The 12879-nt window shown below is 39.1% G+C and overlaps 1 protein-coding gene across 7 annotated transcripts in view; it reads right to left on the reverse strand.

The window, feature by feature from the left end:
* MCF2L2 (MCF.2 cell line derived transforming sequence-like 2) overlaps positions 1-11711 on the reverse strand; it is a 222745-nt gene extending 211034 nt beyond the window's left edge. For 2 of the 7 annotated variants that reach the window (XM_087965413.1, XM_087965407.1), the window contains exon 1: positions 11191-11711. In XM_087965413.1, coding sequence (XP_087821539.1) covers positions 11191-11515 — 325 coding nt within the window. In that variant the 5' untranslated portion in view covers positions 11516-11711. The remainder of the gene's footprint in view (positions 1-11190) is intronic. The other 5 variants (XM_087965410.1, XM_087965408.1, XM_087965406.1 and 2 more) reach the window with 4 other exon arrangements.
* Between the last annotated feature and the right edge of the window lie 1168 nt (positions 11712-12879).

Here is a 12879-nt window from a genome sequence, read left to right on the forward strand (position 1 = left end):
ACATCAGCTACTACTTCGGATGTCTTCCAGTATACCCCACATGTTCTCTATCAATCACAATATTTTCTTGCAAATGCTATTTACTGCAACTCCAAGCCAGAAAATAGAAAGATAGAAATCAAAATACAAGTTCCAAATAGCACTTAACATCATAGTAGTCTAATGTGCAGCAACCATATATGTAGCTAACCCTTGAAGTGAAATGTTTTCAAAAGTAAAAAAAAAAAAGTAAGTCCAGTTGCCTCCTGAAAAAGCACCTTTGGTTTACCTAAACCTATGACCATTAGGGTCACTTTACTAAATACCAGAGGTGGTATTCAGAAGGTTCTGACCAGTTCTGGAGAACCAGTAGAGGAAATTTTCAGTAGTTCAGAGAACCAGTGATAACCTTCCCCCAGGATTGGAGATTTTATAGTATCCTTCCTGTCACACCCACCAAGCCACGTCACGCCCACCAAGCCATGCCCACAGAACTGGTTGTAAAAAAAATTGAACCCCACCACTGCTAAATAACTTTTTGGGTCACCTTTTTACAGATCCCTCTTCATTTTTCTACCTTGTCTGGATAAAACAAAGGAAACATTTACTGCTTTGAAAATCTATGTTAGATAATGTATCAAAAGTATCAGAAGAAGGAAGCTTTGAATTAAAGTTGCAATGGAACTTTGTCGAATGAAGTTTCCAATAAGGTTTTTGTTTGAGGTGGGTTGGATAAAACTGCACAATATCAAGTCCCCGGAGAACCACTGTTTAAATTCTACTTGCAACTAATTGCTGAAAACCCCAACAGGGCAAAATAATCTAACGAGGAAGCTGTGACAATATAATTCCTCCAACCCTTTCAATGCTTATGCGGTAATAATCATTCCCTTTATGGCTGACAAATAATGTAACCAAATAGTGTGGGAAGAGACTGAATACAAATGTGGTGGGTTGTTTTATTTGTATTTCCTATTCTGCCCAAATATCCAGAAGTAGTTGGAACAATAGCAGAAAGCAAAAAGATTTGCCCTTTCCAAACAAATTTTGTCTAATCTTTTTTCTTAGAAATGTGCTCAAACGTTCCTGGTACAACTGTGGTTTTTTTTTTTCTTAATGTTTTATATTACTAGTTGAGTTATGCCGACCATTTAACCAGACAACTACATTATTATTTGTACTTGTTAGAAAGGGTTCCATATTGATGTATAAGTTCTCCTATTCTGCCCTGTGAAAACTATGCCACCAGAAGTGAAAGTTTGGAACTAGAAACCTTGAAACGCGTGTCTGACTTAAGCAGAAAAAATATTCAAAGCATTTGCCCTTCAACCATAACAACACAAGAGCAATTTTGCACTCTAAGTCTTTTGCTAGGAAATGTGCTCAAACGTTCCTGGAATACTCTACCCGACTCTGTAGTTTCTTCCCCAAACCCCAAAAACTTTAACCTTAGACTGTCTACTATTGACCTCACCCCTTTCCTAAGAGGTCTGTAGCATAACCAGTTACAACTATGAGCCCATTTATTTGAATTTTTAGTGTTAACCTTTTTATTGAAAAAGGGTTCCATTCCATACTGATAGGTTAAACATGCTGCTTTGCCATCAAATAGTATCCCCCCTTCAACTTTTGCTTCAGGTAATGTTTTACAGAAGAATTATTCTATTCCCCACCCCCTTGCTGGTTCTTGTATAATTTGCTGAAAGGAGCCTTTTGCTTTTACATATAACAATATTAAAAGTTTTGATGAAGTACTCATGAGTGGATTTATTGTCATCCGTGCATTTATTTATGTTAAGTGCCTCTCAGCCTTAGCAACTGTGAGATGGGAGGAATTCAACTCTCAGAATTCTAGGAGTTGAAATCCATGCATCTTACAGTTGCTAAGGTTGAGAAATACTGATTTACGTACAGGACTTATAAAATAAATTTGTCTTTTTTTTTGTTCTTTTACCATCAACCACTCAATCTACTTGTCTTTCCTTGCTCAATTAAATTCTAAAAGAATATATTTCCACTGGGTTTTTTGTTTTTCTCCAGATAGAGTGCTGCGGCAGATAAAGGAATAAGAGTGATAGTAAGGCATGCAGCAGAAGAAAACAAAACCCAGCTTCAACCATTGTACCTGGGTGAAAGAAAAAGAAACAAACCACCTGGAAACGCTGTATGGAGATCGAAGTGTTGACTTGGAAATTTGGGGATTTTTTTAAAAAAAGACCTAGAAGTCTAGAAGTTAGGAAGAAATGCGATATGATAGTTACTTAATAGAAAGAAGGGAGGAAGGCATTATGGGAAGCCACCCCCCCCCCCAGAAGAATTAAATATTTTGGGAAATATTAAACATGGCAGAATATTATATTTCCCTAAAGGAGAAATGGAGAAACATGTTTTGAGAGGCAGAAAGCAGCCCCCCAAGTCTTTCTTAATAGCCCACAGCAAATGCCAGCAGTTAAAGTGATAAAGAGCTTACTGAAAGAAGCAGACAACTATCTAGATGGCTCCATTCATAAGCAAAGCAAATACTGCCAGCAGAAGCCCATTCAAGACAGGATATTTCAAAACTCCCTGTGGCAAAGTTTGACAGCTAACAAAAGCAGAATGGTAGGATTAGAACAGGCAGCCCCTCACCCAAGATCCAACACAGGACAAAAGCCATTAGCCACAATAGGAATTGCCCAACACCCTTTCAGAACACAAGCCCCATCATTGCACCTCCTCCCCCGAACAGTTCAAACTTCAAAGTCACAGAAACCTATAAAGATCCATCCACTCATTCAACCATTTTGTCAGCTGTCCCAGAACAACATGTTGCTGCTAGTTCTGCTTCATCAATAAACCAACTTTCTTTCCAATCAGCCTCCATGTTGTTTCCAGCGTCTTCCTCCCAGGTTGGAAACTATGTGGCCGGGTTTAGTTTTTGGGGAGAAAAATAAGAGGAAAAAATTCTGCCTCTGCCTACCAGCATCCATCGGTATTCATCCGGCTAGTGTCCTGTCAATGTGAGAGAGTTGAGGGCTGTTTGGAAACTGAAACAGTATTTGCTGTGTGAGCAAGAAGGAGACAGCAAGGAGCCTGGGCGTGGCTTAGGTCAACTGTTCTGTACTAAGCTGCTTGCTTGCTGTGAAACTAAAACGGAAACTCCTCTCCTCTGCTTGTGTTTTGCATTTGGAACAGACTTCTTTTCAGGTGGTGAGGGGAGTAGAACTTCTTAGCATTAGAGTGTGTTAATAATAATATAGGAAATACTAATGCTTTGATGATCATTTCGAAAAATCCTTTCTTAGTGAGCCCCTAGAAGCCAAGAGGAACATACGTGGCAAATTTCAAGTTTGTAGGCTTTAAGGTTCTAGAGATTTTGATGATGATGCAAGTGTTATTTCGCATTATATATATATATATATATATATATATATATATATATATATATATATATATATATATATATATATATATATATATATATATATATATATATATATATAAAATTTGTTTTCTGAGGTTCGGATATTTGTATGTGGATCTTTGGTTATTCGGGTGATTGGAAGTATCTAGCAACGTTTCGTGAAGTCTCATTCATCATCTTCAGGCTTCTGTCTTCAGCTCTGTGCTTCTCTTCTACTATATATATATACTATACAGAAGCCTGATGATGGCACATGAGAGATACAATAAAGAACAACTAAGGAAAATATGCCTGCACACACACACACACAAATTATATATATATATATATATATATATATATATATATATATATATATATATATATATATATATATATATATATATATATATATAAAGTATTGCATTTTGCCAGTGTTATTCACTTAACCACAATAGTGTTACTAATGTAACAACTGTAGTGATTCACTTAACAACTGGGGCAAGAAATGTAACAAGGGGAAAAATTCATTTAACAACTGTCTTGCTTAACTACAAAAATCTTGAGCTCAATTGGATTTGTAAATTGAGAATTCCCTGTCACAAGGGAAAAGAAACAGCCTTTACAGAGAGAGATATCAGTGGCCTTCCTTTGCTTGCAACACTCTGTTTTTAATTTACTTATCATTACTCTTATTCCTATTTATTACTTACAAATCACATTTAGATGGAGGCCTCTCTCAGAAAAAGCAACTCTTTGAGAGAAATGGGTGGCCACATTAACTTTTAAGAGAAACGTAAGACAGAAACGCCTCTCCTAGGAACTGCACGACCAGACTTTTCCAACAAAACTCCAAGCTAATTTAACCTAATTAGGCCCAAACTGCATCAGTCAGCAGTGGCTAGAATCCAGCTATGTGATATTCCGCAGTAAATTGCCACCCTGACCTCATTGGCGAGAGAGATTGAGAGGGGGAAAAGAAATCAAATGCTCTCCCATTTGGAAGAAAGATGGAATGAGCATACAAGAAAATGTCCAGGAATTTCAGATGTGTATTTCCTCTTTTCAAATGAAATAATAGAATAGAATAGAATAGAATAGAATAGAATAGAATAGAATAGAATAGAATATGGAATGGAATGGAATGGAATGGAATGGAATAGAATAGAATAGAATAGAATAGAATAGAATAGAATAGAATAGAATAGAATAGAATAGAATAGAATAGAATATTGAATGGAATGGAATAGAATAGAAAATAGAATAGAATAGAATAGAATAGAATAGAATAGAATAGAATAGAATGGAATGGAATGGAATGGAATAGAATATGGAATGGAATGGAATGGAATGGAATAGAATAGAATAGAATAGAATAGAATAGAATAGAATAGAATAGAATAGAATAGAATAGAATAGAATGGAATGGAATGGAATGGAATGGAATGGAATGGAATAGAATAGAATAGAATAGAATAGAATAGAATAGAATAGAATAGAATAGAATAGGGAATGGAATGGAATAGAATAGAATAGAATATAGAATAGAATAGAATAGAATAGAATAGAATGGAATGGAATGGAATGGAATGGAATGGAATAGAATAGAATAGAATAGAATAGAATAGAATAGAATAGAATAGAATAGAATAGAATAGAATAGAATAGGGAATGGAATGGAATGGAATGGAATAGAAATAGAATAGAATAGAATAGAATAGAATAGAATAGAATAGAATAGAATAGAATGGAATGGAATGGAATGGAATGGAATGGAATGGAATGGAATGGAATGGAATAGAATAGAATAGAATAGAATAGAATAGAATAAGGAATGGAATGGAATGGAATGGAATAGAATAGAATAGAATAGGGAATGGAATGGAATAGAATAGAATAGAATAGAATAGAATAGAATAGAATAGAATAGAATAGAATATGGAATGGAATGGAATGGAATGGAATAGAATGGAATAGAATAGAATAGAATAGAATAGAATAGAATAGAATGGAATAGAATAGAATAGAATAGAATAGAATATGGAATAGAATGGAATGGAATGGAATGGAATAGAATAGAATAGAATAGAATAGAATAGAATGGAATGGAATAGAATAGGGAATGGAATGGAATGGAATGGAATGAATGGAATAGAATAGAATAGAATAGAATAGAATAGAATAGAATATGGAATGGAATGGAATGGAATAGAATAGAATAGAATAGAATAGAATAGAATAGAATAGAATAGAATAGAATATGGAATAGAATATGGAATGGAATGGAATAGAATAGAATAGAATAGAATAGAATAGAATAGAATAGAATAGAATAGAATATGGAATGGAATGGAATGGAATGGAATGGAATAGAATAGAATAGAATAGAATAGAATAGGGAATGGAATGGAATGGAATGGAATGGAATAGAATAGAATGGAATAGAATAGAATAGAATAGAATAGAATAGAATAGAATAGAATAGAATAGAATAGAATAGAATAGGGAATGGAATGGAATAGAATAGAAAATAGAATAGAATAGAATAGAATAGAATAGAATAGAATGGAATAGAATAGAATAGAATGGAATGGAATGGAATGGAATGGAATGGAATGGAATGGAATGGAATGGAATGGAATGGAATGGAATGGAATGGAATAGAACAGAATAGAATAGAATAGGGAATGGAATGGAATGGAATGGAATGGAAGAGAAAAGAAGAGAAGAGTTGGAAGGGACCTTGGAGGTCTTCTAGTCCAACCCCTTGCCTAGGCAGGAAATCCTATACAATTTCAGACAAATGGTTATCCAATCTCTTCTTAAAAACATCCAGTGTTGGAGCATTCACAACTTCTGGAGGCAAGTTGTTCCACTGATTAAGTCTTCTAACTCTCAGGAAATTCCTCCTTAGTTCTAAGGTTGCTTCCCTCCTTGATTAGTTTCCACCCATTGCTTCTTATCCTGCCTTCAGGTGCTTTGGAGAATGAATTGACTCCCTCTTCTTTGTGGCAGCCCCTGAGATATTGGAACACTATCATGTCACCCCTAGTCCTTCTTTTCATGGTTGAACTCACCACAAAGGTGCTTAGATGCTCATTTGGTATCTCATTTCACTGAAACCCTTCCCCCACCATTCCTGAAGTGGAAAAACCTTCTTGCTTGAATTTATAAACATGCCGATACCCACAGATTTGATTTTGGAGGATTACCTCTATTAGAGTGCCCCAAAATTCAGCAGTATTGGGGGTGGGGAAACCAGATAATCTCCAAGAAACTCTACACAAAGCCAGCTGTGAGCTCTTGAATTTATTATCCCTATAATAATCTTTCCCTTTATTTCTGGAGCAACTTTTTACAAAAGTTGTCACAAGAGAAACATGTTAATAGAAATGATTACTTTTTACACTTAAGTGAAAAGAGGGAGCTGAGCCTTAAATTGTCAGGAGGGGTAAGGTTTTTCTTAATGTTATGGGGATTAAGCCCATGCAAAGAAGGACATCTGACGCAAGCAAAGCCAAAACAGTTCAGTATCTGCATTGTATAGAATAGCAATAGCATTTAGACTTATATACAGACAGACATGGTCACGTGATCAAAATTCAGATGCTTGATTCATACTTAAGATGGCTGCAGTGTCCCAGGGTCATGTGATGATTCCCTTTTGCAACCTTCTGACAAGCAAACTCAATGAGCAAGCAGGCTTCCACTGAACAACCATGTTACTAACTTAATAACAGCAATGCTTCATTTAACAACGGTGGCAGGAAAGGGGTGGTAAAATGGGGCAAAATTCACCAAACAAATGTCTCGCTTTGCAACAGAAATTTGGGGATTATTGTGGTTGTACATTGGGGGTTTCCTGTACCTCTCCATAGCGCATTACAGTACTCTTGGAGAAGTTTATAACGGCAGCATATCTGGGTCCTCATTTTAGCGGCCTCAGAAGGCTGAGCCAACCTTGAGCTGGTCAGCGTTGAACTCCTGGCTGTGGGCAGAGTTTACCTGCAATGCTGTGTTCTAACCTCTTTCTCGCCAGGGCAGTCTAGATCAGAGGCTCCCAACTTTTGGGGCACCAGGGACCAGGGGAGAGAGGTTTTTTTCTGCAGACCGGAAGGGGCGTGGTTTTATTTGCGTCCTGCATCCCATGGATGGGGCTTTGCTTGTTTGTACGGCCCAGTTTCTGGCATGCCAGGGACCAGTGTCGATCCATGGACTGGTGGGTTGGGTACTCCTGGTCTAGGTTACCTTAAAAAAATTATGCTTTGCCACTGACTCCAAGCAAAGTAGAAGGTCATAGCTTAACTAGCAACAGGGTGTCCACCAAACAAGGGTTAAAAAAAGAAACCAAGATAGCGACTACCATAAAACAATGAAAGCCTCACCTTCTTTTTCAACCTGTGTGTGTACAGGTTTTGCTCATGTGACTGTCTTTAACATTTGTATCTCCTTTTCATTTTCTCAGTTCTTTTTATTATCTCGTAAATTTTGAGGCATCATATTGTTTTGATGTAATGATACCAATACGGTATGAATTAAACCTTATCCACAAACTATTGTTTTGATAGCTTAGAGCAGGGGTGTCAAATTCAAGGCCCGGGGGCCACCCTGAAAACAGCAAAGAACCGGCCCGTGATGCCTCTGCCACCAAAAACCATGCCCGTGGCCCTCCCAAGCTCCGTTTTCACTGGCAGAGGGTTGCAGGAAGCCGTCACAGCCGAAAATGGAGCTCGCGAGCCCGTGCCCCTGACATGAGTGACATTGAGCTGGCCACGCCCACTCCACACACACACACACACCCAGCCCTCCGAGGTCAAACACAACCCTGATGCAGCCCTCAGTAAAATCGACTTTGGCACCCCTGACTTAAAGAGCATTGGATATATAAATCAAAAGAAATATCCCATCAATATTAATTACTGTTTAGAAAGAAAGTCTTGACTTTTTGTTTTCATTCCACCAAGAATATCCCGGAAAAGACTTTGATCATTAAAACTTTCCTGCCACATTGGGATCTCCTGACTGAATTTCACAGCATGACCAGTGCTATTTTTCTTCCTCTATTTTCTGGAGGTGTCAAAATCCAAGGCACCAACCACAACACTTGTCATCTACCAAAGTTCACAGTTCTCTCTCTGTATTTGTGTGTGTGTGAGAGAGACCATTCCTGCTATTGGTCCAGAACAGTGCTTCTTAAGCTCAACAGCTTTAAGATATATATGGAGTTCAATTCCCAGAATTCCTCAACTGGCATTGTGGCCAAGGAATTCTGGGAGTTGAAGTTCACATATCTTAAAGTTACTGATGTAATGGGACACCACCAGGAAATCCATGAGCGGTAAAGCTAAGACTAGAAATCAAACCAATATTCTGAAAGGAGGCAGCAACCACCCACTCCCTTACTGCAGCTAAGAAAACAGATGGAAGTCATCACAATCAAGCGTGCCACACACACAAAAAAGCTTCACCTTAGGAAATATTTCTCAATCTTGGCAACTTTAAGATGCAATATTGGCAAGTTTTAGGTTTCTTCAACTGCCAGAATTCCCCAGGTGGAAAGGTGTGGGAGTTAATGCATCTTAAAATTGCCAAGGTTGCCTTAACATTGCCTTAAGAGAAAATAAATGAGAACAGTCATTCTATTTAGCTGCCTATTTAGAGAGATTAATAAGTGACAATCTAGGACGTTTCAAGCTTCCAGTGACACAGGCCTGCAAGCAGAGCATGGTAAAAAAGAAAATCAAGTTTGTGACTCTTGATGGTGCAGCTGAAGTTCCACCTGGGACTGACTTTTTTTTTAATTCTGGCCTGCAAGAAATGCCTTCTGTCATTAAACCTTGATCTTCAATAGAGGCTTCCATCATCGCCTGCTCTATAACAATTTGCCACATACCCAGGGGGAGCAGTTTAGCAATCTACAGCAGCAGTAAGGACAAAGAACATTCTCTACAGCAATGTTTCTTGATCTCAGCGACTTTAAGACCCTTGGACTTCAACTCCCAGCATTCTCCAGGCTAGGAATTGCTTGGCTAGGATTTTCTGGGAGTTGAAGTCCAGAAGTCTTAAAGTTTGCCAAGGTTGGAGAACACCGCTTTATAGCAGATCCCATGATTTGATTAAAATGTTTCTGTCTTTCCCAAACTTGGCACCTTTAAAACTGGTGGACTTCAACTCCCAGAATTCTCCAGGCGGCATGCTGACTGGGGAATTCTGGGAGTTGAAGTCCACGGGTCTTTAAAGTCACCAAGGTTGGGAAACACCCCTCTCTAGCAGAAACATTTTAACCAAATCATGGAATTAGCAAAGGGTGTTAATTTCTGACAAGCCCCACCCTCCTCATTTTATGCACTTAGTGGAGACACAAGCAAACACACACACATTTAGACCACCTCTTCTGGCTGGAGAGCATTTTCCAACTCGGTTCTTTTAAGATACCACTCGTGGCACAGCTGTCTTTTCAAGGAGCCAACAGCTTTACTAAGGAGCTTCCCCAGCAAAAGTATCCTCCTCCCCACCCACCACCATTCAGTGCTCTGAGTTGGATTAAAGACTGATCGGGACCAAGCCAAAAGCCTGACGAGGATTCCTGCTCCCGTTGCAGACCTGGCATTGATGGCGGAAAGGCTCACCTGTGGGGAGTTGGGAGCCACTGAGTGGCTTTTGCTTTTTGCTTTTTTTAAACCTCCCTCTTCCCCTCCGCAGCTGTTTTGGCCTCCCAGAATGTATCAGCCAAAGGGCAACCAGGGAGGCGATTTCATTCAAAACCAGGGAGAACAGGAATTCCTCTTGGATAGTTTAAAAAAAAAAGCCACAGACACACACAACATTAAAAATCCAACAGCATCCTAAGCTTACTGAGAACCCCTGGAGAGAAATCATGACTCAATTCCAACCCAATAAATAAATAAATAACAATAAATAAATAAATAAATAACAATAAATAAATAAATAAAATAAATAAATAAATAAATAAATAAAAATAGCAGAAAAATGGAAATCCCTGCTTTGCAGTGTGTGTGTGTGTGTGTGTGTGTGTGTGTTGCATATTGATATATATATATATATATTGATATATATATATATATATTATTATATATATATATATATATATATATATATATATATATATATATATATATATATATATATATATATATATATATATATATATATATATATATATATATATATATATATATATATATATATATATATATATATATACTATATATATATATATATATACTGCAGCTACAACTTTAAAAGCACAACTACAATGACGTGGGAAAATACCCGAACAAAGCTGAATGCCATACATGTAAGTACCAGCAAAACTTAAGAAAACACAAAGCACAACACACACACACACACACACACACACACACATATATATATATATATATATATATATATATATATATATATATATATATATATGCAGTATATATCTTCCCCCTTAATAAATTTTATAGATAAAGGGGGGGGGGAAGGGAGAGGAATAAAGGGGGGAAATAATATAATTATATAGAGATAGAGATAGAGATATAGAAGTATATAGGGATAGATAGATATCTATCGGCTGGGGAGGAAGGAAATTACACACACACACACACACACATATATATATATATATATTTCTTCCTCCCCAGCTCTCTCCACCCCACCCACCCCCCATCCGTAACACTGACATACAAAACCTTCCCAACCTTCCGGGCATCACCCAAGCCGAGAGGGCGGCGATTTCTCTCCCCCCTCCCCTGCTACCCCGCACCAAACGGGCAGAAGGCCCAACGGGTGGAGAAGGCGACGCCAAGCGATGCCATCCTTACCCACATGGGTGATGACCGTTGCCAGGCGCTGGCTGAGTTCCCGATGCGACATCTCTTCTTCTTTCAGCCAGACCAGCATTTCACGTACCGGGGAACCGACGGCGCAGCCTCCGGACCGAGCCCGCACCTTTCCTCCAAAGACGCCTGCCGGAGAGGGAGGCAGCTCCGCCGCGGGGACAATGCCGCTGCCACTCCCACCGCGACAAAAAAAAGCCTGCCGGGATCGCACCTGCCTTTTACTTAGCACGGCCGGCTCTCGTATAACGTCCCCCGCGGCGATGCTCGGCCGCCCGTCCGCCGGCAAGGTCGTTGCCAGAGCCGCCATGCATTTTGGACGCCCCCGCCCGTCAGTCGGTCCCAAATCCCAAATCCCGGCCCGCTACTGGGCCGGCGACGGCGACTGCTTGCGCGGCGCCCGCATTGCTCCTCCGCTCCGCTCTTTGGCTCGCTCTGGCTGAAACAAGCGGAATCTACCCAGGGGTCTCCCCGCGCCTAACCCAGGAGAAACCATTCCCAGCTGCGGGGAAGCAAGGCTCGCCCCCCTCCCCCCTCCCCGCCTTTTTATTTATTTTTATTTTTTGAAAATAGAAATTGGTCCCTAAGGATGTTTTCTGGGCATCTTTCCCCCCCCCTCTCCCTCAGACCCGGTTTCTTCTCCCTCCCTCCCTCACGCCCGCCACTCCTCCTTTTTGGCTTTCAAGGAACGGCGGTGGTTGTGGCCAGGTTGGCCGACTTGTGTGAAGACGCTGCAAATGGGTTTTCCTGAGAGACGTGGCGGGCATGGGAAAAATAGGCAGTTGGTCCTCAGTACCTGGGTCCGTAATGACGATGGAGCTGGTGTTTGGGGATGATGGGAGTTGTAGGCATCCAAAACAATGGGAAGGACGGTTAGAGGCTACCCTGTCTGACTGTCATTATATCTAGCATTCAATCATTCTGAAATTTAGTAATTAGGTCTACCGTTCATTCATTATTTTATCTATCAAGGGGAGGGGCGGGAGGGAGAAGAAATTGGATGGACCCAGGTCTGACAAAAAGGTGCCCAGAAAGCAACCTTAGGTCTGTCTGTCTGTCTGTCTATCTGTATCTATCTATCTATCTATCTATCTATCTATCTATCTATCTATCTATCTATCTATCTATCTATCTACTATCTTATCTATCTTTTTAAAAGGAGATTGGAAGGCTATTTGGCTAAAATGGTATAGGTTTCCTGCCTAAGCAGGAGGTTGGACTAGAAGACCTCCAAAGTCCCTTCCAACTCTATTAGCCTGTTTATCTTGTTCTATCTATCTATCTATCTATCTATCTATCTATCTATCTATCTATCTATCTATCTATCTATCTATCTATCTACTATCTTATCTTATCTATCTTTTTAAAAGGAGATTGGAAGGCTATTTGCCTAAAATGGTATAGGTTTCCTGCCTAAGCAGGAGGTTGGACTAGAAGACCTCCAAAGTCCCTTCCAACTCTATTAGCCTGTTTATCTTATTCTATCTATCTATCTATCTATCTATCTATCTATCTATCTATCTATCTATCTATCTATCATCTATCTATCTATCTATCTATCTATCTATCTATCTATCTATCTATCTATCTATCTATGCATCAATCATCTATCTCTATTTGTTTCTATGTGCCTAGGTCTATCTATCTACCCATCTACCTTCCTACCTACCTATC

This window comes from Notechis scutatus, chromosome 4 (genome assembly GCF_049901735.1).
Source record: "Notechis scutatus isolate UNSWTSFEM ecotype Mainland chromosome 4, rNotScu1.2, whole genome shotgun sequence".
In the NCBI taxonomy this organism is placed as follows: Eukaryota; Metazoa; Chordata; class Lepidosauria; order Squamata; family Elapidae; genus Notechis; species Notechis scutatus.